At 57.2% G+C, this 24,882-nt stretch overlaps 2 protein-coding genes across 2 annotated transcripts; one reads left to right on the top strand and one right to left on the bottom strand.

Moving 5' to 3' along the window:
• The first annotated feature begins 312 nt into the window (after nt 1–312).
• On the top strand, nt 313–12,503 carry NAALADL1 (N-acetylated alpha-linked acidic dipeptidase like 1). Its single transcript, XM_050960745.1, has 19 exons — nt 313–521; nt 913–1,099; nt 1,550–1,663; nt 2,900–3,022; nt 3,665–3,854; nt 4,530–4,623; nt 6,164–6,268; nt 7,045–7,130; nt 7,572–7,691; nt 7,875–7,960; nt 8,242–8,305; nt 8,812–8,879; nt 8,969–9,060; nt 9,527–9,617; nt 9,948–10,029; nt 10,123–10,299; nt 11,288–11,378; nt 11,810–11,902; nt 12,335–12,503. The coding sequence occupies exons 1-19, from the start codon at nt 313–315 to the stop codon at nt 12,501–12,503; spliced, it is 2,241 nt and encodes a 746-aa protein (XP_050816702.1).
• Nucleotides 12,504–18,752: 6,249 nt separating this feature from the next.
• LOC127053836 (prospero homeobox protein 1-like) lies at nt 18,753–24,375 on the bottom strand. Its single transcript, XM_050959154.1, has 5 exons — nt 24,326–24,375; nt 21,658–22,690; nt 19,920–20,021; nt 19,321–19,515; nt 18,753–19,010 (listed from the first exon to the last, which is right to left on the bottom strand). The coding sequence occupies exons 2-5, from the start codon at nt 22,675–22,677 to the stop codon at nt 18,825–18,827; spliced, it is 1,503 nt and encodes a 500-aa protein (XP_050815111.1). The 5' UTR covers nt 22,678–22,690; nt 24,326–24,375; the 3' UTR covers nt 18,753–18,824.
• Nucleotides 24,376–24,882: the final 507 nt, after the last annotated feature.

Genomic DNA, 24,882 nt, shown 5'->3' on the forward strand with positions numbered 1-24,882 from the left:
ATGGAACCACCAACCGCCCTTCCATCTGTTTCCTGATTCCCCTTTATGGAACATCGGCTTTATGGGCCTGTTCCTGGTGTCCAAAGGGCATCCCTCAGTGCCATGAATTGGGAGTATTGCATGGGGAGGGAGATAAGGCAGCTAGGCCAGATCTGGGAGCTAATGAGTAACCCCATGAGCCCTAGTGATAGGATCAGAGGCACTGAGGCATTGGCTGATCCAGAAGGTGTGGGGCCCCATCTGCTTTTATAAAGGGCCCATCACACCCACCTCACCCCCAGGAAAAGGCTGGAGCCCTTGGCAGGCAGTGGGATGAGCTGGCTGAAGATCCTAGGGGCCGTGATCGTGGGGGCCCTGCTGCTGACGGTTGGAATTCTGTTGGGCCACTTTGCCATCCCCAAAGGGGGGAATGGCCCGGGAGCGCCCAGCTGGGTGCAGACCGTGGGCCGGGATCTGAATGAATCTCTGCTGCAGAGCTTCATGGATCAGGTGGACAGTGGGAAGATCCGGGAGAATCTGAAGTAAGGAGGGGAGGAGAGATGGAAAAGCCCCATTGAATTCACCCACATTCAGGAGATCCAGGATTCCTGGGCTCTGCAAGGCAGGATCATCCCTTACAGCCTATTCCCTCACAAGGGGACGGGATCATCCCCTACAATCTCTCCCCTCTCTCCCTCCACCTGGGGACAGGATAGCCTCCTCTCAACCTGTGGCCAGATAGGAACCAGTGCCCCATTGAGGGAGGGGCCCTGTATCCCAAGCTTGTAGCCCCAGTTCTGGGAGAAGTGTGGTGTTTAGTGGCTACAGCGGGGGTGGGAGGAGGAGCTAGGACTCCTGGGTTCTATCCCCCACCAGAACCTGCAGTCCTGGGGGAGCTGTGATCTCAGGCACTCCCCTGTACCCCCTCACCAGGGCCCTGGCCTCCCAGCCGCACATGGCTACAACGAAGGGGGATGAGGAGCTTGTGAAGCTGCTGCTGAGGCGCTGGCTGGACCCACAGATCGGTCTGGACAGTGCCAGCGAGGACGTGTACGGCGCTTTCCTGTCCTTCCCTGACCCACAGAGACCCAACAGCGTGGCCGTGGGTGTGTGTGGGCAAGTGAGGGCTGGGGGTGTGTGTGCAGGGCACAGGGCTGTAGTGGTGGGATCAGGGTACTGGAGGGAGAGCTGGGCAGGGGGCTGGAAGGGGTGGTGGAAGGAGGGCAGGGGAAACTGGGAGGCAGGGCAAATGGATGCAGGGGTGAGGGGGACACTGGGGCAGCTGGGCACAGAGCTTGTGGGGTGCTAGATAGGCCCTGAGACAGCTGCGGCTAGAGAAGGGACAGGCAGCATGGACAGGGGCAGGTCTAAGGGGGAGAATGGGGCAGGGGACAGGCCGGGGAGTGGAATTAAAGCAGCTGAGGACAGGAAGCTGGAAGGACAGGATTGGAAACAGACAAGGGCAGAGGGGAGCAGGGAGAGATGAGGCAGATGGGGGCAAAGGTCAGAACGGGATGTCCCACGGCAGGCACCCCACAGCTGACAAGATCTGCCTCCGCCCCCAGTGGAGAACAGCAGCCAGATCTTCTCAACTCGGCGCAGCGAGAAGAACGTGACAGCAGACCAGGCCCATGCAGATGTGGTTCAGCCCTATGCTGCCTACGCCCCCCCTGGGAACCCCAGGGTATGTAGCAGGGCTGGGTATAACCCCTCGCGATCACCTCAAGATCTCAGCTCAGGCCCTCCCTCTGCACCCAGTGGCTGTCAGCGACTTATCTTATCTCCTCTCCCAATCAGGACCATGTCCCTTCTTTTATGAGCCCATCAAGGCTGCTTGGGGATCTCTGTCCCTAGGGAGACATGCCAACCACTGCATTATCTATGGAGACAGACAATCCCTCGCCCTGCCCAGGTCCTCATGTATCTACAAACAGCTGTCACCGAGCCAACAGCCACTTATCCCCAGCCAGCCACACAGGTTGTCACTTCACATCTCTCCAGACAAACAGCCACCCAGATAGGTCGCCCTGTCAACAGCCATGTGTCCAAAGAGACAATCACCCCAAATGTTACCACAAGACAGCCATGTATCCCCAGAGACAAACAGTGAGCACCACACATCATCCTGCCAAACAGCCTCTATCCCCAGATATAAACAGCCACCCAGACAGGTCGCCTTGCCAACAGCCACGTGTTCATGGAGATAGTCACCCCAAATTTCACCACAAGACAGCCACATATCCCGAGACAAACAGCGAGCACCACACAAGATGTCACTCCAACAGGTGGGGTATTCTGAATGGCTGCCCTCAGGCTGTGGTGGCAACAGCCGTGTATCCCGAGACAGACAGCTGCTCCCCATGCTGATGACCACATGGCCACGGAGCCAGGCAGACACATTGCCATGTTGACAGCCACGCAATCCCAGAAATAAACAGCAAGTACCACACGTCATTCAGGCAACAGACACATATCTCCAGACAAACAGCCACCCAGTCAGGTTGCCTTGCCAACAGCCATGTGTCCAAAGAGACAGTCATCCCAAATGTCACCACGGGACAGCCACGTATTCCGAGACAAACAGCGAGCACCACACATCATCCTGCCAACAGCCACGTACCCCCAGAGATAAACAGCTACCCCCACACCTCATCATGCCAACAGCCACATATCCTGAGGGATAAACACCCCTAACACATTGCTGTGCCAACAGCCACGTATCCCTGGAGACAAACAGCCTCACCTTGGCCCCCATCACCAAGCTGACAGCCATGTACCCATGGAGATAAACAGCTGCTCTCACATCAAGGACCCAAGTGGGCCCTGTCCCCATGGCAACTTTATCCCCCCTGCCCCCAGCAGCCCCTCTGATCCTCTCTCCCACAGCGCCCTGGGGCTGACCCCTCTCTTCTCCCCTCAGGGGAGGCTGGTCTATGCCAACCAGGGCAAGCGCAGTGATTACCTGGAGCTGGTCAACATGGGCATCAACCTGAATGGCACCATTGCCATCACCCGCTACGGGGGGGCCGGCCGTGCCGACAAGGTGAGGGGTACTCAGGGCCTACTGGCCACGGACACCAGGGCTTCCTCCTCATGTGGCACTGGAGAAGGGGCCTCTGGGCTCCTTTCCCCATCCCTTCCCCCTCATCCAGTTGCTCCCTCTCTGCCCCCCCATCCTAATCACCCCCATCCTTTGTCCCTCGTTTCTCATCCATCACTTCTCTCCCTGCCCCCATCCTATCATCCCCTCCCCATTCCTCCAATCCCTCCCCCCAACATCTGACTGAAGACCTCTTCCCCCCAAGTCCAATCACCCCTGTTTCCACTCCCCCAGTTCCCTTAGCCCATGCACTTCCTGCCCAAGGCCTGTCCCCCCAAAGCCAGGTCAGCCCCAGACGGGGCACTGCCCAGATCCAGGGGTGGGGGATACCAGAAGAGTGGCCCACCTCAAGGTCAGGGGCTGGATGAAACAGTCTTGGAATACCATTGCTGCACCCCTGGGGGGTGGGGGCAGGGGAAGTCCAGCTAGAAGAGGGGGAACTGAGGCAGGAATAAGAGAACAGCTCCTCACACGTATTCCAGTCTGGGACAGTGTATGTGGGGGACTTTCTGGCTGCCCTTCCCGCTCTCCCTGGCAATGGTGGTGATGGTGGAATGGATAATCTGATTGATCCTAACTCTCTAGGCAGTGAACGGGGCAGAGTTTGGTGTGGCTGGTGTGGTGGTGTATACAGACCCTGCGGATATCAATGATGGGCGGGCATCCGAGGAGGAGACCTACCCCAACTCCTGGTACCTGCCCCCCTCTGGTGTGGAGCGGGGCTCTTACAGCAGGTACTTCGGGGACCTGCTCACCCCCTACTATCCTGCCAAAGGTAACATGCCTGGGCAGGGCAGGGCTTTGACCCATGATGCCTTTTGCTGTTCCCTCCCATGAAGAGGTGGGGCACCTGTCCCAACCCCTTGCTGATGAGGCCAACAGCCTCCTTGAATTCACCCCCCACCCCTGCTCTCATTCATCCAGCTGACACCCCATCCCCTGCCCCCCACTATATCCTGTAGTGGGGAATTCTGCAGTTTAACCAAATCCATGTGGGGAATTGCTGCCCTGAAGTGCCCCCTATTCTCTGGACTATAGGACCCCACCTGGCCTCCTCCACCCCATTCACCCGAAATCCTCTCCCTCCTCAACCATCTGCACAGAACCCAAAAGTCTTGTCTCTGAGTTCTGTGGTTCTAACCACGAGACACCACTCCCCTTTCAGAGCCAGGAATAGAACCTAGGAGTCCTGACTCCCAGCCCCCTCTGCTCTAACCACTAGACTCCGTTCCTCTCTCAGAGCTGGGGTAGAACCCAGGAGTCCTGACTCCCCAGGCCCTCTGGTTCTCCTTATGTTGAATCACCATCTGGGGTATGTCCCCCCACCCCATCAGATCCAAGTCTGGCTTACCCACCATCTTTGCAGCAAATGACCCCCCTATCCAAAACAGGGTACTGGGAAAAGGGGGAAAATGAGCCTCCTTCTGATTCACCTGCCTCTCCCTCATAGAATTCACCTACAGAATCAAGGAGTCAGAGATCCAGGGGATTCCGCCGATCCCAACCCAGCCAATTGGTTTTGAAGATGCCCAGACGCTAATCTGGTGGGTGACTAATTAGGTGGAGCTAGGGCAAAGGAGCTGTGAAATCTAGGGGCTGAACCCACCTCACAATGCATTTCAGTGCCCTACTACCCATTAGACTCACAATCATCTTCCCTGGCCCTGGCATTGTCCTGTAGCAGGACACAGCTGGTGAGAATGGCTGCTGGCTGGTGCACTGGACTGGGACTCAAGACCCTTGGGTTCTATTCCTGGCTCAGCCACTAGCCTTCTAGGTGACCTTGGACAAGACACTTTCACCCTCTTTGTGCCTCGGTTTCCCCATCTCTAGACTGGAGATAATGGCATTGACTGAAAAGCACTAGGTAAGAGCTAGGGAATATTACTAATCATGAAATCGTTTGAAAGAGGGATACACATGTGCACCATCAGCTTTAGCCACTAGGTGGCGACAACAGCTCAGGCCCCAAGTCGATTTGTTAAAAACACAATCATTATTAAATGCAGGGAAAGAGTGCAAAAAATTAAATGCAGCCAGACCACCGCCCCTCCCCTTCCGATTCTGGCACTGATGCACTACTGAGGTCAGGAAATTCACCTGAACTGAATTACTTCGATCGTCAGCAATTTGGGGCAAGGACCCCAGCCCAGAGGCAGCTGCATCTCAGCCCCAGGCAAGAGATCCCGGTATAAATGGCCCCCGCGCCATACCCCAGAAACGGCTGCATCTCAGTAGTGGGGAGAAATCTCTGAATACCTGGGGCGTCTGGGTGCTACCACAATAAGATCATATATAACCCCCAAGGCAACGGGAAATGCCTCATTCTCTCACAGTCCGACTACACCATTGTACATCCACAGTATTGTACATGCCATAGCCGCTCCATAGAGGGCCATGTAGATTTCATGAGAAGTGGATTGAACAGCCTAATAGCACATATTTCATACCACAACACAGTTAGGTTTACAGTGTAATGTATACATGAAGGGGGTGAGGTTCAATGGGGAGAGCAGGAGGAGCTGGAAGTCAGCACTCTGGGTTCTCTTTCCAGGTCTGGGGGGGAATTGGGGGTCTAGTGGTCAGAACAGCAGACCTGAGAGCCACGGTTAGACTGTGGTGGAGGGTAGGCTGGGAGTAAGGATTCCTAGGTCTGTCCCCAGATCTGGGAAGGGCATAGGGCCCAGTGCCTTGGGGGAGAGGGGGCTGGGAGTCAGGATTCCTGGGTTCTTTTCCCAGGTCTGACTCCCTGCATGCCCCTTGGACCACTCACTTCTCCACCTTGTGCCTCGGTTTCTCCATCTATAAAATAAAGACTCCCACCATGCACCTCCTGGGGAGTGTGGGGGTCCCCAGTGTTTGATCTGTTCATGGGTGTAAAGTACTTGGAGTGTCCCGGGGGAAAGATGCTGCGAATAAACAAAGGAATGTTATCATCAGGAGTGGGAATACAGCCTTCGTGGCCAGGGCAGAGCTGCTGAGGAGACTGACAGAGGAGGCTTGGTGGTTTTGTGGGGCAGCAGAGGTTTGGGGCAGGGCAGAGACTCTAATAACCCCATATATCTCTGGCTCTATGTCTTCTAGTAACCTGTCTGGCCCTGTGGCACCCGCGTCCTGGCAGGGCTCTCTGGGCTGCTCCTACCATGTGGGGCCAGGATTCCGCACAGGGGGACTGTTTCCCAACACCAGGTATGGATGGATACACTTGGTCCAGGATTGCATCCCACCCCCACAGCTCCCACCAAAAGTCACCTGGGAATTTCGACTTCCCCCTCCTTCCCCAACACTCCCTGTGCTGATCCAGCCCCCCAGACCCTGCACTCCCTAGTGGTGTGTTCCCAGCAGATACAGAGAAGTTAGATCAAATCATACAGTCCACTACTTTAGGTCTCAGGAGTCAGAACAAGAACTCAAACTCAGAGAGAGACAAAGCAGGCTGCTCCTAAAGCCCAGAGGCACAGCTCACCCACCTTACGCCAGGCTGGATTTCTGCAGACTGACTGCTGCTAGGCCCAGATCCACGCGTCACTGCTGAGCCCCCTGCCTGCAAGCAGGACAAGAAAAATCCCTGTGAATTTAAAGTTATCACAATCTGAACAGGTTTGAAGACACCACATCAAGACCCTAGCTGACCTCAAATCCTCTCTTCTCCACTCCCCTTGCACTGACTCCAACTCCTCCTGCACCAGCTCCCCTCTCCAGACCCCGCCAACTGCACCAACTTGCCCTGGACCCAACTGCATTGATACCAGTTTCCCCTCCCTGACCCCCACTGCAATGACCCTGACCCCCAACATCCCCTAGGCTCTTCCCATGCTGGCCCCAATTCCCCCATGCCCTGTTCCCCTCTCTAGCCCCGTTCCCCTCTCTAGCCCCCATCATGTCAACCCGCAACTGCACTGACCCTGACACACACATCCCAACCCCCACTGGGCTGACCCCAGCTCCTCCCGCTCTCCCTACAGCGACGTCCAGGTAAACGTCCACAACCAGAGAGTCATCAGGAACTCTTCCAACGTGATGGGCTTCATCCGGGGCAGCGAGGAACCTGGTGAGTGTCCCTCACCCCGAACAACCACCAAGCACCCCCACACCTACCACCACTCCCACCCGCCCAAATCCCATTTCCCCAGCCCCCTCTCTCCCACCCCACAAGCCAGGAGTGTCCTCCACCCTGCCCCATTCACCATACTGGGATCCACCTCTCTCCACGCCCATTCCCCCAACCTCTCATTCTCTCCTCCCTCCATGCCCTGGAGCACCCCTCAGTGGGCTCCTCTTCCCACCATGCCCAAGAGTGCTCCCCAGTGACCCTCAGCCCCACCTTACTGAGCTCCCCACCCCACTCCAACACTGCTCCTTTACCACCTGGGCTCACAGCCAGCAAGCTCCCCCCACCACACTCCATCCTGAGCAGTCCTCCCCACACCCGTGCACTCCCTCCCACACCCCGATCAGCAGCAGGGCTCTGTCTCTCTCCTTGCCCCCCCAGACAGGTACGTCCTGTACGGCAATCACCGGGACAGCTGGGTGCATGGAGCCATCGACCCGAGCAGTGGGACAGCTGTCATGCTGGAGATCACCCGCGTGCTGGGCAAGATGCTGAAAGAAGGTATGAGGGTCTGGGGGGGTGCACAGGGTGCAACTATCCCCAGTGCAAAGCTAGGGAAACTGAGGCACAGAGTGGCCTTGCTCTTGGTCAGCCATCAGTGGCAGAACCCAAGAGTCCTGACTCCCAGAACTGCCCTGCTCTAACCACTATGTCTGACTCTCCAAGGTGTGTGTTTCTCCACAGGGAAGTGGCGCCCCAGAAGATCCATTATCTTTGGCAGTTGGGGGGCTGAGGAGTTTGGTCTGATCGGCTCCACTGAGTACACGGAGGTAAAAACCCAAGAGAGAGGGGGATTGACGGCAGCTCCCCTTTGGAGGGAATAAGATGGGAGGATGGGTGGACGTGGCTGCTGCCCCCTGCTCAATCCAAGCAGACTTGCACCCAGGCATGTCCTGAATGTACTGTAGCTGATCAGGATAGTTACAATGGGACTGTCACTCTTGGGAACCCTCCTCTCTGCACCAGACCCATGGGCCCAGCCAGCCCAGATCAGACCCATGTAGCTCATCCGGTCCCATTGCACTAACTGCTGGGTCTCTCCTTTGCCCAGGAATTCTACAGCAAACTGCGGGAGCGGAGTGTGGCCTATATCAACGTGGACATCTCCGTCTTCGGTGAGCATCCGTCTGTCCTGCCTTCCCTCCTCTGCTCTTGCTGCACCATCCCCTTCTCTGCGTTGTGTAGAAGGGCTGCGACACTGGGCTCAGGCGGGCCGGGGTATTTGTGGGGAGGAAGGGAGGAAAGGGAGCGCGTGTGCGAGAGTGCACGTGCAATCAGACGGGTACAAGGGCAAGAGCCAGCATGCAACTGAATACGTGTCCGAGAGGGTGTGCAAGAGGACACGTGCCAGAGGGTGCAACTGAACAGCCATGAAAAGCAGAGCATGTGTGCAACTGACACAAGCGCAAATGAGAGCCAGGAGCACCCACTAGTGCAAGTGTGCGAAGGTGCTCACAAGAGGGCACTCTCCCCCCAAATGTAAGCGGGTGGCCGAGAGTGCAGGGGATGCCGGTCTGGCTGTGCTGTGGGTCAGCTGGTGCCCCAGAGCCCCGGGGAGCGGCGGGTCGCCCTGTATGATCCAGCACAGCCCCTAACATTGCCTCACCCATGCTTTCCACAGCCAACGCCACCCTGAGAGCCCAGGGGACGCCACCTGCCCAGAGCGTCATCTTTGCAGCTGCCAAGCAGGTACCAGGGTGGACCTGTGGTGGGGAAGGTGTGTGTGTCCATCCCCTCTCCTGCTGCAGGGGAGCCTGACTCATGTGCACCTTTTCTAGGTCCAAAACCCGGCCAGCTCCTCCGTGTCCGTCTATGACAACTGGAGAAACCACTTCAACCGCATCAGCCCCAGCTATGGCGTAATTCCCAAGTGAGTCCCCAAGTCAGTGGGATCCACCATCCAGCCCCTCCCCCCCAACTCCAAGGGTGGATTATAGAGGAGAGGGAGGGACAGGAAAGGGGCCAAGATCATCTCCTCCCCACCTCCTTCTGTGGCTCAGATTGAAGAGAAAGCTTCATTGTTGGGGGAGTAGCAGATGTGGAGGCGATACTGGGCTGGATGGGCCCTCTGTTCTGATCCACGGCAGCGGACACTGAGCAAAACAGGCCCATTGGTCTGATCTGGGGTGGCAGAGAGGGAGAATACCAGGAGCCTGAGCAACTCTGAACCATGACCCCAGCCATAGAACATACCAAAGAACGGGGGCATGGGGATCTGCCCCCAGAGGATCTCAGCACAGCAGGAGATGGCAAACTCTGCTCTCCACCCAGGGATGTTTCCCCTTCCCACCCCTCCCCAGCCCTGAGTCACTCACTCCTCTCCATCTCCCACACAGCTTAGGGTCCCTGGGTGCCGGGAGCGACTATGCCTCCTTCATCCATTACCTGGGCATCACCTCCATGGACATCGCCTACACCTATGACAGGGTAAGGTCACCTGCTGCTCTGGGATGAGCCTGCCTGAACCACCTCCTCCCGACAGACACGGCCTCAATCCCAGATCCCTGCCCACACGAGGCATTTATTGGACGCTGGAAAAGAGGCAGGGGGAACGCAGCACTGGGCTATCTTGCTGCTATCCTCTGCTCAGTAGGGGGCGCTCTCCCTCACAGTGCTGACCCCAGTGTGAGGCCAGGGAGCAGGGCAGGTGAGTCAAGGGGAGGGTTTGCTGGGGATCTCAGTGCACTAGGGGAAAGAGGGGGCCTTGGGATCTGTGCCCCTTTTGTTTTCAGCTGCTTTACCCCTTCCCTCCCTTAGAACAAGACATCTGCTCGGATCTACCCCACCTACCACACGGCCTTCGATACCTTCGACTATGCTGACAGGTTCATTGACCCAGGTAAAGGGGTGTGGCATTCACTCTGGGCAGGCATGGGGGCCTGGGTAGTGCCGGGGAAGGTTTAGGATGCATCTAATCCCTTTATCCCCACAGGGTTCACCAGCCACCAGGCTGTGGCCCGGACAGTCGGCAATGTGCTGCTGCGGCTGGCCGACAGCCTCGTCCTCCCCCTCAACGTGAGCGACTATGGAGAGAAGCTAGATGAGCTGTACAGCGCAGCTGCCCAGGGGGACTTCCTGGCCAACCTCAATGCCAACAATCTCTCTCTCGGTGCGGGCGGGACTCCTAGGTGCTATCCCCAACAATCTCTCTCTCGGTGCGGGTGGGAGGGACTCCTAGGTGCTATCCCCAACAATCTCTCTCTCAGTGCGGGCGGGACTCCTGGGTGCTATCCCCAACAATCTCTCTCTCGGTACAGGCAGGACTCCTGGGTGCTATCCCCAACAATCTCTCTCTCGGTACAGGCAGGACTTCTAGGTGCTATCCCCAACAATCTCTCTCTCAGTGCGGGCGGGACTCCCGGGTGCTATCCCCAACAATCTCTCTCTCGGTACGGGCAGGACTTCTAGGTGCTATCCCCAACAATCTCTCTCTCAGTGCGGGCGGGACTCCCGGGTGCTATCCCCAACAATCTCTCTCTCAGTGTGGGCAGGCGGAATCCTGAGTGCTATCCCCAACAATCTCTCTCTTGGTGCGGGCAGGACTCCTAGGTGCTTGGGGGGGGGGGGGAAGAATAGCTCAGTGGTTTGAGCATTGGCTTGCTAAACCCAGGGTTGTGAGCTCAATCCTTGAGGGGGCCCACTTAGGGATCTGGGGCAAAAATCAATACTTGGTCCTGCGAGTGAAGGCAGGGGGCTGGACTTGATGACCTTCAAGGTCCCTTCCAGCTCTAGGAGACAGGTATATATCCCCAACAATCTCTCTCTCGGTGTGGATAGGCAGGACTCCTGGGTGCTATCCCCAACAATCTCTCTCTCGGGGTGGGACTCCTGGGTGCTATCCCCAACAATCTCTCTCTCAGGGCGGGCGGGACTCCTGGGTGCTATCCCCAACAATCTCTCTCTCGCTGTGCTGCAAGATGGGTGGGCTCAGCAAGAGGCGCTCTCCGCTCTCAGTCAATGCTAACCCCTGCCCTAGGGGGCCCATAGCCTGGCTTCTCTGGAGAGCCCAGATTAGTGTGGGGAAGGTGCTGATGGGGACCATAGGGTGTTGGGGCTGCAGACCTGCTTCCTTACACTTGGTCCTGCCTGCCTTTCAGACCCTTTGAAGGCTGCGATTGGTCGGTTCAAATCAGTGGCTGCTAACTTCAACCAGCGGATAACGAAGCTGGAGGAGGAGGAGTCTCCCAGGTGAGACCTGTCCCTGACTCCATGTGCAATTGCACTGGTGGGTGTCCATGCCTGCCTCCATACAACAGCATGGGTGCACAGCCTGGAGGCACGGTCCTGCAGGGAGTGGTCACACGTATTAGCATGTTTACATACACATGCTTGTGCAAACATGCCACCTGTGGGGGTTGGGGAGTCTCCCCTATCTACAAAGAGCATGTGAACCTTGGACCCAGAGAAGAAGGGGTCTGTTGTCCTTAGTGGAGACCCCTCTGGCAATGGTACTTGGATGGGGATCTCCTTCAGTCCTCTAGAGAGGGAAAGGTTGGGACAAGGTCACAGGCCTGGAGAGCAGTAGGCAAGGCTGGATGAGATGATGGCGCCCCCCACAGGGCATCTGATGTAAGGGGGTCCCTAATCGTATTCTGGTCTCTGCTTCCCACCCACCCCAGTCCTCTCCAGATCCGGATGGTGAATGACCAAATTATGCTGCTGGAAAGGGCCTTCCTCAACCCTCAGGCCTTCCCCAACCAGTACTATTACAGGTAATGCCATCGGGGGGGCTGGGGAGGACACCTGGGTTCCATTCCCAAGGGCCTATCCTCACCAATCCCTGGTGCATCCTGATTGAAATGTGCTGGGTGAAAGGGCCTCAGCAAGAGAATGAAGTGTAGGAGAGGCACGGGGTCTAGTGGTTAAAGAAGAGGGGTCTGGAGTGGGGATTAGGGCTTACAGCCAGGGGGCTAGGAGTTGACTCCTGGGTTTTATCCCCGGCTCTGGAAGGGGAGTGGTGTCGAGTGGTTCAGGCCTGGGGGCGGGCTGACATTCAGGACACCTGGGATCTATTCCCAGCTCTGCTGTTGACTCCCTGCTTAACCCTGGGGAAGCCCCTCCACCTCCCCATGCCTCAGTTTCCCCGTGTGCATCACAGTGCTAACATGATACTGACCCCTCCCATTCTCTTTCCAACCCCTCAGCCATGTGATCTGGGCGTCCAAATCCTCTGACCAGGCCACCTTCCCAGGACTGGCCGACGCCTACACCAGTGCCCTGGAGACAGGGGACTGGGACCAAGTCCGGAAGCACCTCACCATCGTCGTGCAGGCTGTGGAGAGCGCTGCCTCCACCTTGGAAGCCGTGGCCTAAAATCTTGGGGTCCACCCCAGTCCCACCCTGTCACTCAAAACCCAGCAGCCTACACAGCTCAACTATCCTACCCAGGGGGCAGTCCTGGCACCCCATCAATGCCAAACGCCCCCTCCGTGCCCTGTGCTGAGCTGATGGCATCCGCTAGTGTGGGCATTGGGAGGAAGAGCATGACATCCCCAAATCCCAGTGAACTGGGGTCACCTGCTCTCCTTGGGACCCCTGACTCATTACCTGCACCCCACTCCCTAACCCAGCCTGGACTATTAAAGCAACAGATGACAGCAGTGGGTGCTTCTGTTTGTTCATGTGGTTGGTGGGAAGAGTGGAAGGTGAAGCTCATAATGGTGTAGGGAGGCCATCATGGCCCGCAGGAGCTCTGCTACCACAGTGCAGTGGCTATCTTGGACCCACAGGCACTGCTGCCACCATGGGTAGGGCAGCCATGGTGCGGCCCTGGGCCTCACTCACACCCACAATATTGCCCACCCCACGAGATCAAAACTCACGACTCTGATCCCATGGGACTGGCCCATACACCAAGGGGTTTTTGTTGCTTTAAAAGACTAGATTGCAGTTTTCAGTCTGTCAGTATTGAAACTCCTTCAGCCCATCCCCAGTGGGGGAGGGGGGACAAGTGGTGTCACCCACTCTACCAAATTTAACAGGTATGGTGATTTTGGCCCCTGCTGCCGGAGCTCTCACCCCAACATCTGCCTATCCCTTGCCCCCCCAGCCCCTTCCTCAGTTCAGCACCCCCAGCCTGAACTCTGCTCCTCCTGGGGTTCTTCAGACCCCTCTCCCAGGCATTGGGGCTGTAGCGTGGTCCCCCTCCCCCTTCCAGGCTGGGAGGGGCAACTCCAGGGGCTCTTTACCCCTCCCTTCCCAAGCCAGATGGGGATCAATCTCAGGGTGAGGAGGGAGTGGAGCCATGCTGAGCTGCTGGGATCTTTTCTCCCTCCCTCCTGGAGGAGGACTTTGCTGGCTTCCAGCCATGTGGAGGCTGGAACTTCTCATATCATTACCAGATGGGCTCCAGAAATCCATCCTGTCACTCTCACCAATACTGTGAGTTGGGAACACTGTTCATGGCACAGGGTGATCATCCTGGGCCCAGTGAGCCCTGCTACCACAGCATTGGGGCCATTAAAGGCCCCACAACCACAACACGGAGGGGGAGGGGAGGGGGTTGGGATTTCTGGGTTCTATCTCCATCTCTGGGAAGGGCATGAGGTCTTGTAATTAGCCCAATGTGGGTACTGGGAGTCAGAGCTCCTGGGCTCTGTCTCCATCTCAGCCACTGCCTCAAATCTAAGTCCCATTCCCTCTCGGCATCTCATTTTCCTTGTCTCCAAAACAGCAATAACAATGTACCCCCACCTCTCAGCACACACAGGCCCTGCTACTGTGGCATGGCAGCCATGCTGAACCGTGTGGGCCCCACTACTAGGGGCTGCTACCTCTGAGATACAAAAATCAGGATGTCCAGACGTCACAGTCCAGGGCAACTGCGCCTATATTTCCCCTCAATAGCCTAGCAAGTGTCCCCACCCACAAGCTTTCCACTCCCCAGCTCTTTACTCTCCTGTTGGAGTTCCACAGCTCTCTCCCTTCTAACCAGGAGATTTGCAAGCTGCACAGGTCCCTGCCTGCATCATGTTCTCTGCTGACATGGCACCTCTGCAGCAAAGACACCTTGCCCAAGCCAAACCTGCTTGCTTTCTCTTTAGAGACAGTTAACACCTATCATTGCGCAGTTATGAGGTATCCCCCAGCACTTCCTAGGTAGGCCTGCATTATTCTTAAGGTAAAAAGCACTACAGAGAAAACATATTCAAAACAATACAAGAATCCACCCGCATGCTAATTTGCTTACCAGGAACCCCAAACCGAACATGGATTCTGGAAGGAACCGTTCTTCCATCCCTGCCCCACCCAAGGAGTCTCCTTGTGGTTACAAGATCATCACAGCTTTAGCTCAGAACAAGCCCTCAGTTGGCTCCGTCCTTCCAACCCTACTCTAAGGATTGGGGCCCTCCGTGCACTAGGGTCCTGTCTGTTTGCTTGATCAGGAAGAAGGCCTTGAGTCAGGTTAAAACCAGGCTATTTATCCAAGAACCCTTTCTTTGTCTGTTGGGCCCTGGAGAATCCAGTTTGATCTCGAATATGCGCAGCTCTCCAAGGGGTGTCTCCTCTGGAGATGTTACAGGCTGCCCTGGGTGAATTTCCTTAATCACCTCCTGCTGTTCTCCTATTGACCCATCCCGTGGAAATTCATGCAATTCCGCAGAAACACAGATACCATCGCATTTTCAATACATGGAGTGCAAAGATGTTAAAACGAATTCAATATGTTTGAACTTAATTCAGTAACATTCAGTCAGGACACTGCAGGAAATTGTCAGCCTGCCACACCAGGATGATCCTGAGCCCATAAAACCAGACAGCTTGCAGTGTGTACTGAGCACCTGGACAGACATCCCAGGGCAGGGACAATCCTGGGAAAACCTGGACAAGTGGCCATCACGGCTACTATGGCACGGTGGCCATCTTCGATCACATGAACTGGGCCCTGCTACCAGGGCACAGCGCCCATCTTGGGCCACACGGGTCAGGTCCTGTACCATGGCTCAGCGGCCATCTTAGGCCATACTTGTCAGGCCCAGCTACCAAGGCACAGCGGCCATCTTGGCCTGCATGACTTTCACAAGACTCAATTTGCAAGGAAGCCTCTTGCCCTTGGCTTTAAGGTGCCGGACACAGCTACAGGCAGGAGCGCCAGTGGGGAGGGGGAGACCCTCCAGCCCAGCAAGCCCCACATGCTGGCACAGACTGAAAGAGCAGTCGCACATAACGAGGGTTCTGTCCCAAACCGACAGCTCTCACGTACCCTGTGGTCTCTGTCCCGAAACTACAGTGGCAGCTACCAGCCCCAGTGGAGTAGAAGCAGCCTCGTAGTGATGGCAGCTCCCAGCTTGCGGGTCCTAGGTGTCTCCCACTCTTTCCTGCAGGGATCAGGGCTGGGAAAGCCAAAGGAAGAAAAGTTAGTTCCAGCCACTTTGAAATGAGACCCATCTACAGCCACCCCTGGATTTGGGTAGGCAGCCTCTTCTCTACTCCACCCCCGATTGCTGGCCTCAGTTCCTCCTGGTCACTGCAGCACAGTAGCTATGGGTTGCCATCCCCCCTCTCACCCGTGGCCAGTGGCTAAGAGCGGGGGTATAATTCCCTAGCTAAGCGCTGCTAAACAGGGGCAGGCTGAGTCAATGCTGTTCAGGGAGTGGGACAGGGGCTCAGTAGGGAGCACTCTCCCATCACAATCAGTGCTGACCCCAGTTCCCCAGCTAAGGGGTGCTGTGCTGCTGACCTTAACATGAGATTTCAAAATGAGGCTCACTGACACCTCCTGCTTACTAAACTTGCCTAGCACTTTTCCCAAGAGCCCTCACTATCTGGCCAAATTCCAACATGGCCAATTCAATTTTACCTCCGACCATACTAGTTGGTTACAGGAGTGCACTACTTCTGCTGTCCCAGCTGTTGGGTAGCGTTTCTGTGCTTTCCCTGCCCCAGAAACAGCTGAATCTCAGCACCGGGCAAGAAATCCCCATGTAAATGGCTCCCACGCCTCTCCCCAGAGGTGGCTGCCTCTCAGCATTGAGCGAGAGTGCTCTGTATAAACAGTTCCCATGCCCTGCCCCAGAGGCAGCTGCATCTCAGCACTGATGAGGGAGGGAGCCCTGTATTAACGCTGCTGTGCCTATCCCAGCAGCAGCTACATCTCAGTGCCAGGCTAAGGATCCCTGTATAAATAGCGGCAGCATCTTGGTGCTACCTGAGGGATCCCTGTATAAGGAGCAGCCATCGCCCATTCCCCTAGCTCCCTTTGACCTGAGATTGGATAGAGATTGGTACCCAGAGCTGATAACCCAATATCTCATTCCACCCTCCCTCCCTGCGCGGTGGCCACCAGTTATTGCATTTTAAGAGTCCTTGTCAAATTCCACCCCCTCTCTGAATCAAAACAGGAGACTCCTGGGCCCTGAGACCCTCTGGGGCACAAACCTCATCCCTCAGGTCACTCCTTCACCCCATCTAATTCAAACTAGCCCCTCCCCAAAAACTCTTTATGTCCCCTAGTTCCATCCGGCGTCCTTAAGCAGAAAGCTTTGGAAAAATCCAGCAGGTCGAGGTCACCTTTAGCTTCTGCTGAGAAATCCTCCCCCGCAGGAGCTAGGGGACAGGATTCCAGAGCATGGGGGTGGCTTCAGGCTTGTGGGGCTGCCAGCAGAGAAAGAGAGGTTTGCAGCACCTTGGGCTTTGAGGCCATCACGCTAACAACAGCCCTCCCTCCCCCTATGGTTAATCGGGGGTATTAATCTGGCCATTTGCAGCTGGGCCAGGCGGGGAGATTTGTGATTTTATAATGCACCACCAGCTGTTCAGCCATCTGAGCACGGCAGCCATTTAATTAATGGGGATCCAGATGGGGTGAGGGAATTGTCCACCGCAGTCACTCTGTCTCTCTCTCTTTTTCTCCACACTTCCTAACCCCCCACAAGTTGGCAGTGTCTCATCCTCAGGGGCATCAGCAAATCATCATCCCACTGCCCCTCCCTCAAAGGCAGTATCAGATCACTGGAGACCTGACTCCAGTCTCAGGCCTGGTACTGTTTGTGTACAATAGTGTTTAGAGACCCCCAGAGATTGGGGGTCCAGCGTGCCAGGCACTGCACAGACTCACAACTGAGACTGGGGATCCCATCATGCCAGGCGCTGTACAGACCCCAAATGAGATGGGGGTCCCATTTTACCCAGCATTGCACAAGCACACAGCAAGAGACAGTCCCTTCCCCAAAGAACCTAAGCAGACAAGGGGTAGGATAATTTTCCCCATTTGATGGGGAAGCCAAGGTATCGAAAGGTTACGTGATATGCCTGAGGTCACACGAAGTCTGGCAGAGCCAGGTGTCCTGACTCCCAAGGTAGTGCCCTAACCACTGCACAATACTGCCTTCAAATTCCTCTAGAGCCAGAACCCCACACCAGGGGAGTATGAATTGGTGATGTTTTGGGCTCACATGCAGGCCTCCGGGGAGGTCGATCCAGCACATGCACTCACTGGAATTGAACCCCAGTCCCAGCCCAGCCCCAGGAGACAGACACAGCAGCTTTTCAATGTGTCTTTATTGGCAGGGTCCAGAGGGAGCGTGAAGTCTCAGCAACACATACACTGGGAAGCACAAGCCCCTCTCCCCACCCATCCCACCCCTCTCCCTCCTTCCACAGGCCTCAGATCCCTGGATGTGGGCAAGGGCAGCCACTAACACAAACCACCCGCTGCCATGGCCGGCTTTAGGCCAATTCCACCAATTCCCCCAAATCGGGCCCTGCGCCCAGTGAGAATCTCTTCCCTGGCTAGAGGCGCCTTTTTAATTTTTACTCACCTGGCGGCGCTCCGGGTCTTCAGCAGCACTTCTGTGGTGGGTCCTTCGCTTGTTCTGGGTCTTCGGCAGTACTTTGGCAGCGGGTCCTTCAGTGCTGCTGAAGATTTGGAGCGAGTGAAGGACCCACCACCGAAGCGCTGCTGAAGATTTGGAACACCGCCCGGTGAGTACAAGCCCCACATTTTTTTAACGTGTTTCTTTTTTTTTTTGTCTTCCCTGCCGGGGCCCTGTCGAAACTGTTCGAATTGGGCCTCGCACTTCCTAAAGCCGGCCCTGCCCGCTGCTCAGGCTGTGGATGGGCCCCATGTGGGTACTATTCCTAGCTGCAGATCCCACCCCAAGAAGAAACTTTCACCTGCACCTGGTCTGAGCTCCCGATGCCACCTGCCTCCCTCACTGCTGGGATCCCTCCTGGGCTCCACGCCCCACCGCACACTGCTGAGATCTCTCTTCTGGCCCCACCCACAGCCTGTGCTCCCCACACCACCTCCCCCCAAAATTGCTGGGATCCCTCCTCCATCCCCATCCCCCACCTGTGCTCCCACAAGCTTGCCTCCACCATGCTGCACCTCCCATGCTGCCACCTCCCTCCCCTACTGCTGGGATCCCTCCCCCATCCTTTCCTGTGCTCCCCACGCCACCTGCCTCCCCCACTGCTGGGATCCCTCCCTGGCCTGCACTCCCCACACTCTCCCAATTAAACCACCTCTGATATGTGTGGGGAGGATAATTTTGAAACATGGGTGGTGTCAAGGCCACCCCTACCTCAGCCAGCAACTTAGCGACATAGTGGATCACATCAGAAATAAATTACCAGAGCCCTCCTCCCCTGCCCCCCGCCAAGGACCTCAACTCTGGAGCACCCCTCCCCCAGTCACTCATGCACAGTGTCCGGCAGGCCGTGGGGGGATTTGAAGGCATCGGGGATGTCGCACTCCAGTTTGCAGATAACCTTGTAGATGGATTTCTTCCAGGAGGGGTCAGCATCACAGCCCTGGGAGATGGCACTAAAGAACTCACGCAGGGTGATCTGGGAGACCTCCAGGAACTTGCTGGGGATCTGGGTGGGGGGAAAAAAGACACAAGGGCATCACCCCATCAGGAATGGTGAAGCTTGGCGCAGGAGGGGTTTTATTTGGGCTCTTTTATTCTTCCCCCAAGGTCAGTTTCCTCTTGTCAATTGCTCCCATGCTGCCAAGATCACTCCAGACCTGCACTCCTCACCTCAGCTGGAATCCCTCCCCAATCCCCACCTTGGCCTGTGCTCCACTTCCCATCCACTTGCCTCACTGACGGGGCCCCTCCCAAATCTCCACCCGGTCTGTGCACCCCACGTTGCCTGCCTCCCTGCTGCCGGGTCCGCTGCCCACCTCGTAGTCATTGGCTTTGTTGTAGTGCTGGTTGAGGACACGTGCCAGCTCCGAGTCCCGGGTGACAGTCAGTGTCTCAGCGCTGAGCACCCCATCGCTCAATGCCTGGCGTGAGAACTTCTCCATCTGGATGTAGAAGAACTCCCGGAAGTTGCTGAACCACTTGATGAGCTGGGATGTGATGCAGCGATTGAACTAGCGGGACGGCAAGAGGAGAGAGACACTGTCATCAACACAGCCCTGGGCCTCAGTCCCCTAGTTCACTGAAAACGGAGAAGTAACCCACCTTCCCTGCCCTCCAACTCTCTGGGAAAAGGGAGGTCCAATCCCCCTGTGCTGTCCCCTATGACTCTGGGAAAAGAGGAGGCTGATTCCTGTTCTGCCCATTCCCTGGCAAGGAGGGGTTGTGATCCACCTGCATCTTTCATCACATGATCTACCTAAGTGTCTGTTTCTGGCAATAGGGTCAGAGGCGGGGAAGGGGCAAGGGACCCTCCCTCCACAGATGGATGCTGCTAGAGGACCTGCATGGGCCATAATCCATGGGGAGGGTCCATGGTCAAACTGTCCCAGAGTTTGGGAGGTTCTGAGGGACCCACCTTAACATCGGAGAAATAGGTCTTGAGCGTCCCGGAGCTGGGATAGCGAGTGTAGAAGAACATCAGCTTGGCCTTCTTCAAGTGCACAGGGGTGAGGCCCTCCTGGGAATGACGAGGTTAAGGAGCAACCAGGGGAAGGCTATAATGGGAGCACCTCAGTCAAAGGCCCTCCAGAGAGCAGACACCTCCCCCTCAAAGAAAGCAGTGACCGCTGCCCACAAGCTGAGAATAGAACCCAGGAGAGTCCTGACTCCCAGCCCCTCTTCCCTATTGTACCCCACGAATTTCATCTCTCGATCTCTTATCCCTGCCCTGGCAGCTCGGCTCAGGCAGTCAAGGGAGAGGGGGGTCAGTGGAGGGCAGGTTGTGTGTGTGGGCTGAATATGTGTGGAGCAGTGTGTATGGGGGGGTTTCAGGGGAGGGGGCGGCATGGGGGAGGCAGTCAGGGACGGGCAGTGTGTAGGGTGGGGGATAGTTGAGGGAGGGTGCAGCATGTAGGGCAGGAGGCAGTCAGGAGAGGGGGCAGCATGAATGGCAGGGGACAGCAGGGGAGGAGGCGTGTGTTGGGCAGGGGGCAGCGTGTAGGGAGGGAAGAGGTTGAGAGAGGAGGCAATGTGTAGGGCATGAGGCAGTTGGGGGAAGGGCAGTGTGTAGACCATGGGGCAGCGGGCAGCATATACAGCAGGGGGAGGGGGCAGTGGGTAGAGCAGGGGACAGCAGGGGAGGGGGCAGCATGTAGGGTGGGAGGCAGCGGGGAGGGGGCAGCGGGAGTGTCTTTGCCAGCCCACCCCCACTAATCCTGAGGATTATTCCCAGCAGGTGCCTAGTGGGTTTCAGGAGGAAGCTGTTTCCGAGCTGGTGCAATCAGCTTAGGGTCCAGCTCAGCCTGGTTAACCATTAAACCTACCCCAGGCCTCAGGGGACTAGCAGTGGGTGGGTGGTGTTGGGGGAGCAGGTGATTCTAACACCTGCCCTGCCAGCGCCTCACAGGTGGCAGCAAGATGTGGAGTGGAGCAGGGCAGGGCCAGGGGAGGGGGGCTGGCTGAGCTAATGGCAGGGCTCAGTCAGTGTATAGGGTGTGCGGGAGGTGGGGGGACAGGAATGTGTGTATGGGGGGTGGTGTATGCAGCATATGGGCTGGGGGAGGGAGATGGAAGAGGCTGTGTGGGGATGTTCAGGTCAGTAAGTGTATATGAGGCAGGGGCCAGTATGTGGGATTTCAGCAGGGGGATGCCCATGTGTGGGTCTATGGGAAACAGTGCGTGCCTAGATGGTGAATGTGCGTTGGTTGGTTTGGGGCAGGGTGTGGGGTGGGGGGTCAGTAGAGGATAGGTTGTGTGTGGGGGATGAATATGTGTGGGTTAGTTGGGAGCAGGGGTTGGGGGGGGCAGTGTGTATGTGTGGGTTGGAGGGCACAGTGTGTGGGTCAGTGTGTGCATGGGGAGTGAATGTGTGTGGGTTAGTTTGGGGCAGTGTGTAGGGGCAGTGAGTGGAGGTCAGACTGTGTGAGTGGGTCAGGATGTGCATGGGGTGAATGTGTGTGGGTTAGTTTGGGGCAGAATATGGGGGGCAGGGCACGTATGAGGGGGTGAATGTGTGTGGGTTAGTTGTGGGCAGGGTGTGTGTATGGGTCAGTGGGGAACAGGATGTGTGTGTGTGTGAGGTATGTGGGTTACTTGGGGGCAGGATGTGTGTGGGGGAAGTGGGGGGCAGGGATCAGACCCTCTCCCCACTCTACCCTGTTTCCTGGCTGGCTACTAAAGGATATTGAGGGCTTGTAGAGGGTTGGCTCCAGGCCATAGTGCGTCTCTGTGGCCTGGCTCTTGGGGAGCTGGTGGTCAGTCGGCCCTGTCAGCTGGAAGAGGGCACAGTGCGGCTGCAGCAGGTGGCGGGAGGACAGCTTGGTGCGCAGGCTCACACCCTCCCAGTAGGCCTCTCCCGCTGCTCTGTCCTTGAAGGCCGACAGGTATGGGGACACAGCCATGGGCTGGGGGAAGGTGCCGGCCACCAGCTCAGGGCAGGCATGGGGCAGGCTCTTCCTCACCACTAGGGGCAGTGCCTCTGTCTGGTCACTTGGGTAACTGCAGGGTGGCTCCTCCAGTGGGGGTTGCTGGCGGGAAAACACCTGCACGACTGTGTCCACCACCTGGGTCATGGCTGCCCCAAGCTCCTCCTTCAGGGCTTCAGCCAGGGTGCCAGGGTGCCTACTCCCTCCCCCAGGACGCTGGGTGCTGGCTCCAACTCTGCCTGGCTCCTGGGACCAGGCTGCTCCCACATTGCTTCCTTCCTCTCTAGCCACCCCGCTGTAGATCTGGCACAGTTTCTCCTGCAGCTGGAACACTTGCTCACGCATCTTCTCCAGCTGCTGCTTGAGCTGGCTCCGCTCCTGGGCCCGGCGGGAACGGCCGTACCCGGTGCCCCCTTCTTCCAGGCTCCCATCACGGTACGAGCTGCTGATGCTGCACACAATGTTCTCTACCCGGGCCCGCTTGGCCCAGGCAAAGTCCTTGGCACCTTCTGGATCAAGACCCCTCTTCGCTGGGACCTCCCTGTCTCCCTGGGAAGACTCGCCCGAGTCACAGGCCTCTGCCAGCTTGGCCTTCACACTCCTGCGCAGCCATTGGGAAATGAGATCACTGTCAGGGTAAGGGCCCGCCATGTCACCGCAGCCCCTAGGTTGGCTTAGCTGGTAGGCGGGGCCCTCCAACTGCTGCTCTTCTAGCCGCTCCAGCTTGAGATTGGTGCCAGAGAAGGACATCGTTGTTGGGAGTCTGCAAAAAAGATCGGACGCATGGGAGTTGGGAAGTCTGTCGTGCACCGTGCTCCTTCCTGCAGCACGGCGCACCCAGTACCGCTCTGGGGCAATAGGGTCAACATTGAATACAAGTGGAGAGCGCCCCCTACTGAGAACCTGCCCCACTACTTGCAGCACAGTGCCCCCTGGCACCACACTAGGGCATTGGGATCAGCACTGATGGCAAAGGGAGAGCACCCCCTACTGACTCCCCCAACCTGCTCCTTCTTTGGCTTTTCTCAGTGGACCCTGCTCTGCATTGGTGGTGGTGGTGGTGGAGGTCTGTTTCAACCCCAACCTAAGCGTGGGGCAGAAGCAGGGAAGGGGTTAATACAGCTGGCTTGTGCAGAAATCCCAGCTGGTGGACTTTGGGCTGTCAGGTTGGGGGAGGGTACAGGGCCATTTAAGGGCTGTAGGCAGAGGTGCCAGTGGGGCAAAGGTTCCCTTCCCCCCCCAAGCAAACTCTCCCCCCTCATGGTCCCTGGCTAAAACAAACAGATCCCTGGCTGCTCCCTGAGAAGGCAACTGGGAGACACGTGTAGGCCTGATGCAAACCTAACAGCTCCCTATTCTGCACCACACACAGTGCCCCCAAATCTCCACAACTCCCACATCCCCTGCTGAGATCTCTGTCCCCACATCCACCCAGGCCTGAGCTATGGCAGATCTCCTAGTTCCCTGAGAGAGCTCTGTTCCCCTTCCAGCAGCCCCGCTCCAGCCTCGCCTCTGCTGAGATCCCCTCGCTGCCCTAGGCTGTGGCAGGCCATTCTGCCCCCCATGCCTGGGCTATGACAACCCGACCTTGACCCCTCCAACCCCTCCGGTTGAGATCCCTGTTCCCCAGTGATTCCCTAGGCCTGGACTAGGCAGCCCTTGCCTCAGACCCCCCTCCCCGACTCCTACATGGCCAGGAGGCTGCTCCCCATTTTGTTACCCTGACACAAGAGTGCAACCCCCCCTTCTGAACTTTATAGTAAACAGACAACTCTCCTGCCTCCCTTCTGCCACACCCCCCTGCATCCCCCAAACCAGACCCTGCCTCCCTCAGCATCCTCCACCTGTCTCCCCCAAGCCAACCCCTGCATCCTCCCACCCAGACCCTGCTTCCTTTCAGCCTTCCTACATCCTCCACCCAGACCTTCCCTGCTACCTTGCATTTCCCACCCGAGCTCTCCCCTAACCCCCTGCCTCCAAGCCTCTTCCTGCACCCCCCCACAGACCTCCACCCAGACCTTCCTACCCCACAGCGCTGCATCCCCTCTGGCTCCCCTAATCACCCCAATCCCCCAGCCCTTTGCAACCCTGCTTCATCCCCTGCACCCCCCCCCAGACCTTCCCTGGCCCCAAACCCTGAGCATTACCTGACCCAGACTCTGCCCCCAACTCCCAGCCTTCCCCTGCTCGCCAACCCTTATATTCCAATTCCAGCTTCTCCTCACCCAGACCCTGCCTCCCCTCAACTCCCTCACCCTGCTCCTGAACCCCCATGCCCTCTGTTCCACCTCTCCCCAGCATCTCTGGGGTGCCCTGGAAGTCCCCAGTTGACTCTGCCCCTTTTGCTCATGCTGGCACCTGAAGGCAGGTGCCAGGGGCAGATGGTATTCTGACTCACCGCTTGGTAGCTGCCCACCCTCGGGAGAGCCCCTGAGCCCCGATCCCTGATGCCAGCTAGTCTCTGCCACACTGATTGACAGAGCCTGGAAGGACCTGGGTCATTCCTCTGGTGACATCACACCACGGGGACACAGCCCCACGTGGGGGGAGGGGAATGCCAGTGGCATGGGAGGAGCTGAATCATGATTGGGCAGAGGGTTATCCCCATGTCAATCCTGGGCCAGAGTGGGAGGAGGGACAAGCTGGACCCAGATGCCAAAAGGAAGAGCCAAGTCCTGGAGACCAGAAAGGGGGAAGGAAATGCTAGGAAACAAGTGAACACAGGAACCCACTCCCCTCCCAGAACTGAGGAGAGAACTCAGGAGTCCTGACTCAGCCCTCCACTCTAACCCATTACACCTTGCTCCCCTCCCAGAGCTGAGGATAGAACCCAGGTATCCTGACTCCCAGCCCCCCTGCTCTAACCCATTGCACCCCACTTCCTTCCCAGAGCTGGAGGGAGAACCCAGAGTCCTAACTCCAAGCTCCCACCTCTGACCCTGTCCCACCAGAGCC

Source organism: Gopherus flavomarginatus, chromosome 6 (assembly GCF_025201925.1).
Source record: "Gopherus flavomarginatus isolate rGopFla2 chromosome 6, rGopFla2.mat.asm, whole genome shotgun sequence".
NCBI classification, from domain to species: Eukaryota; Metazoa; Chordata; order Testudines; family Testudinidae; genus Gopherus; species Gopherus flavomarginatus.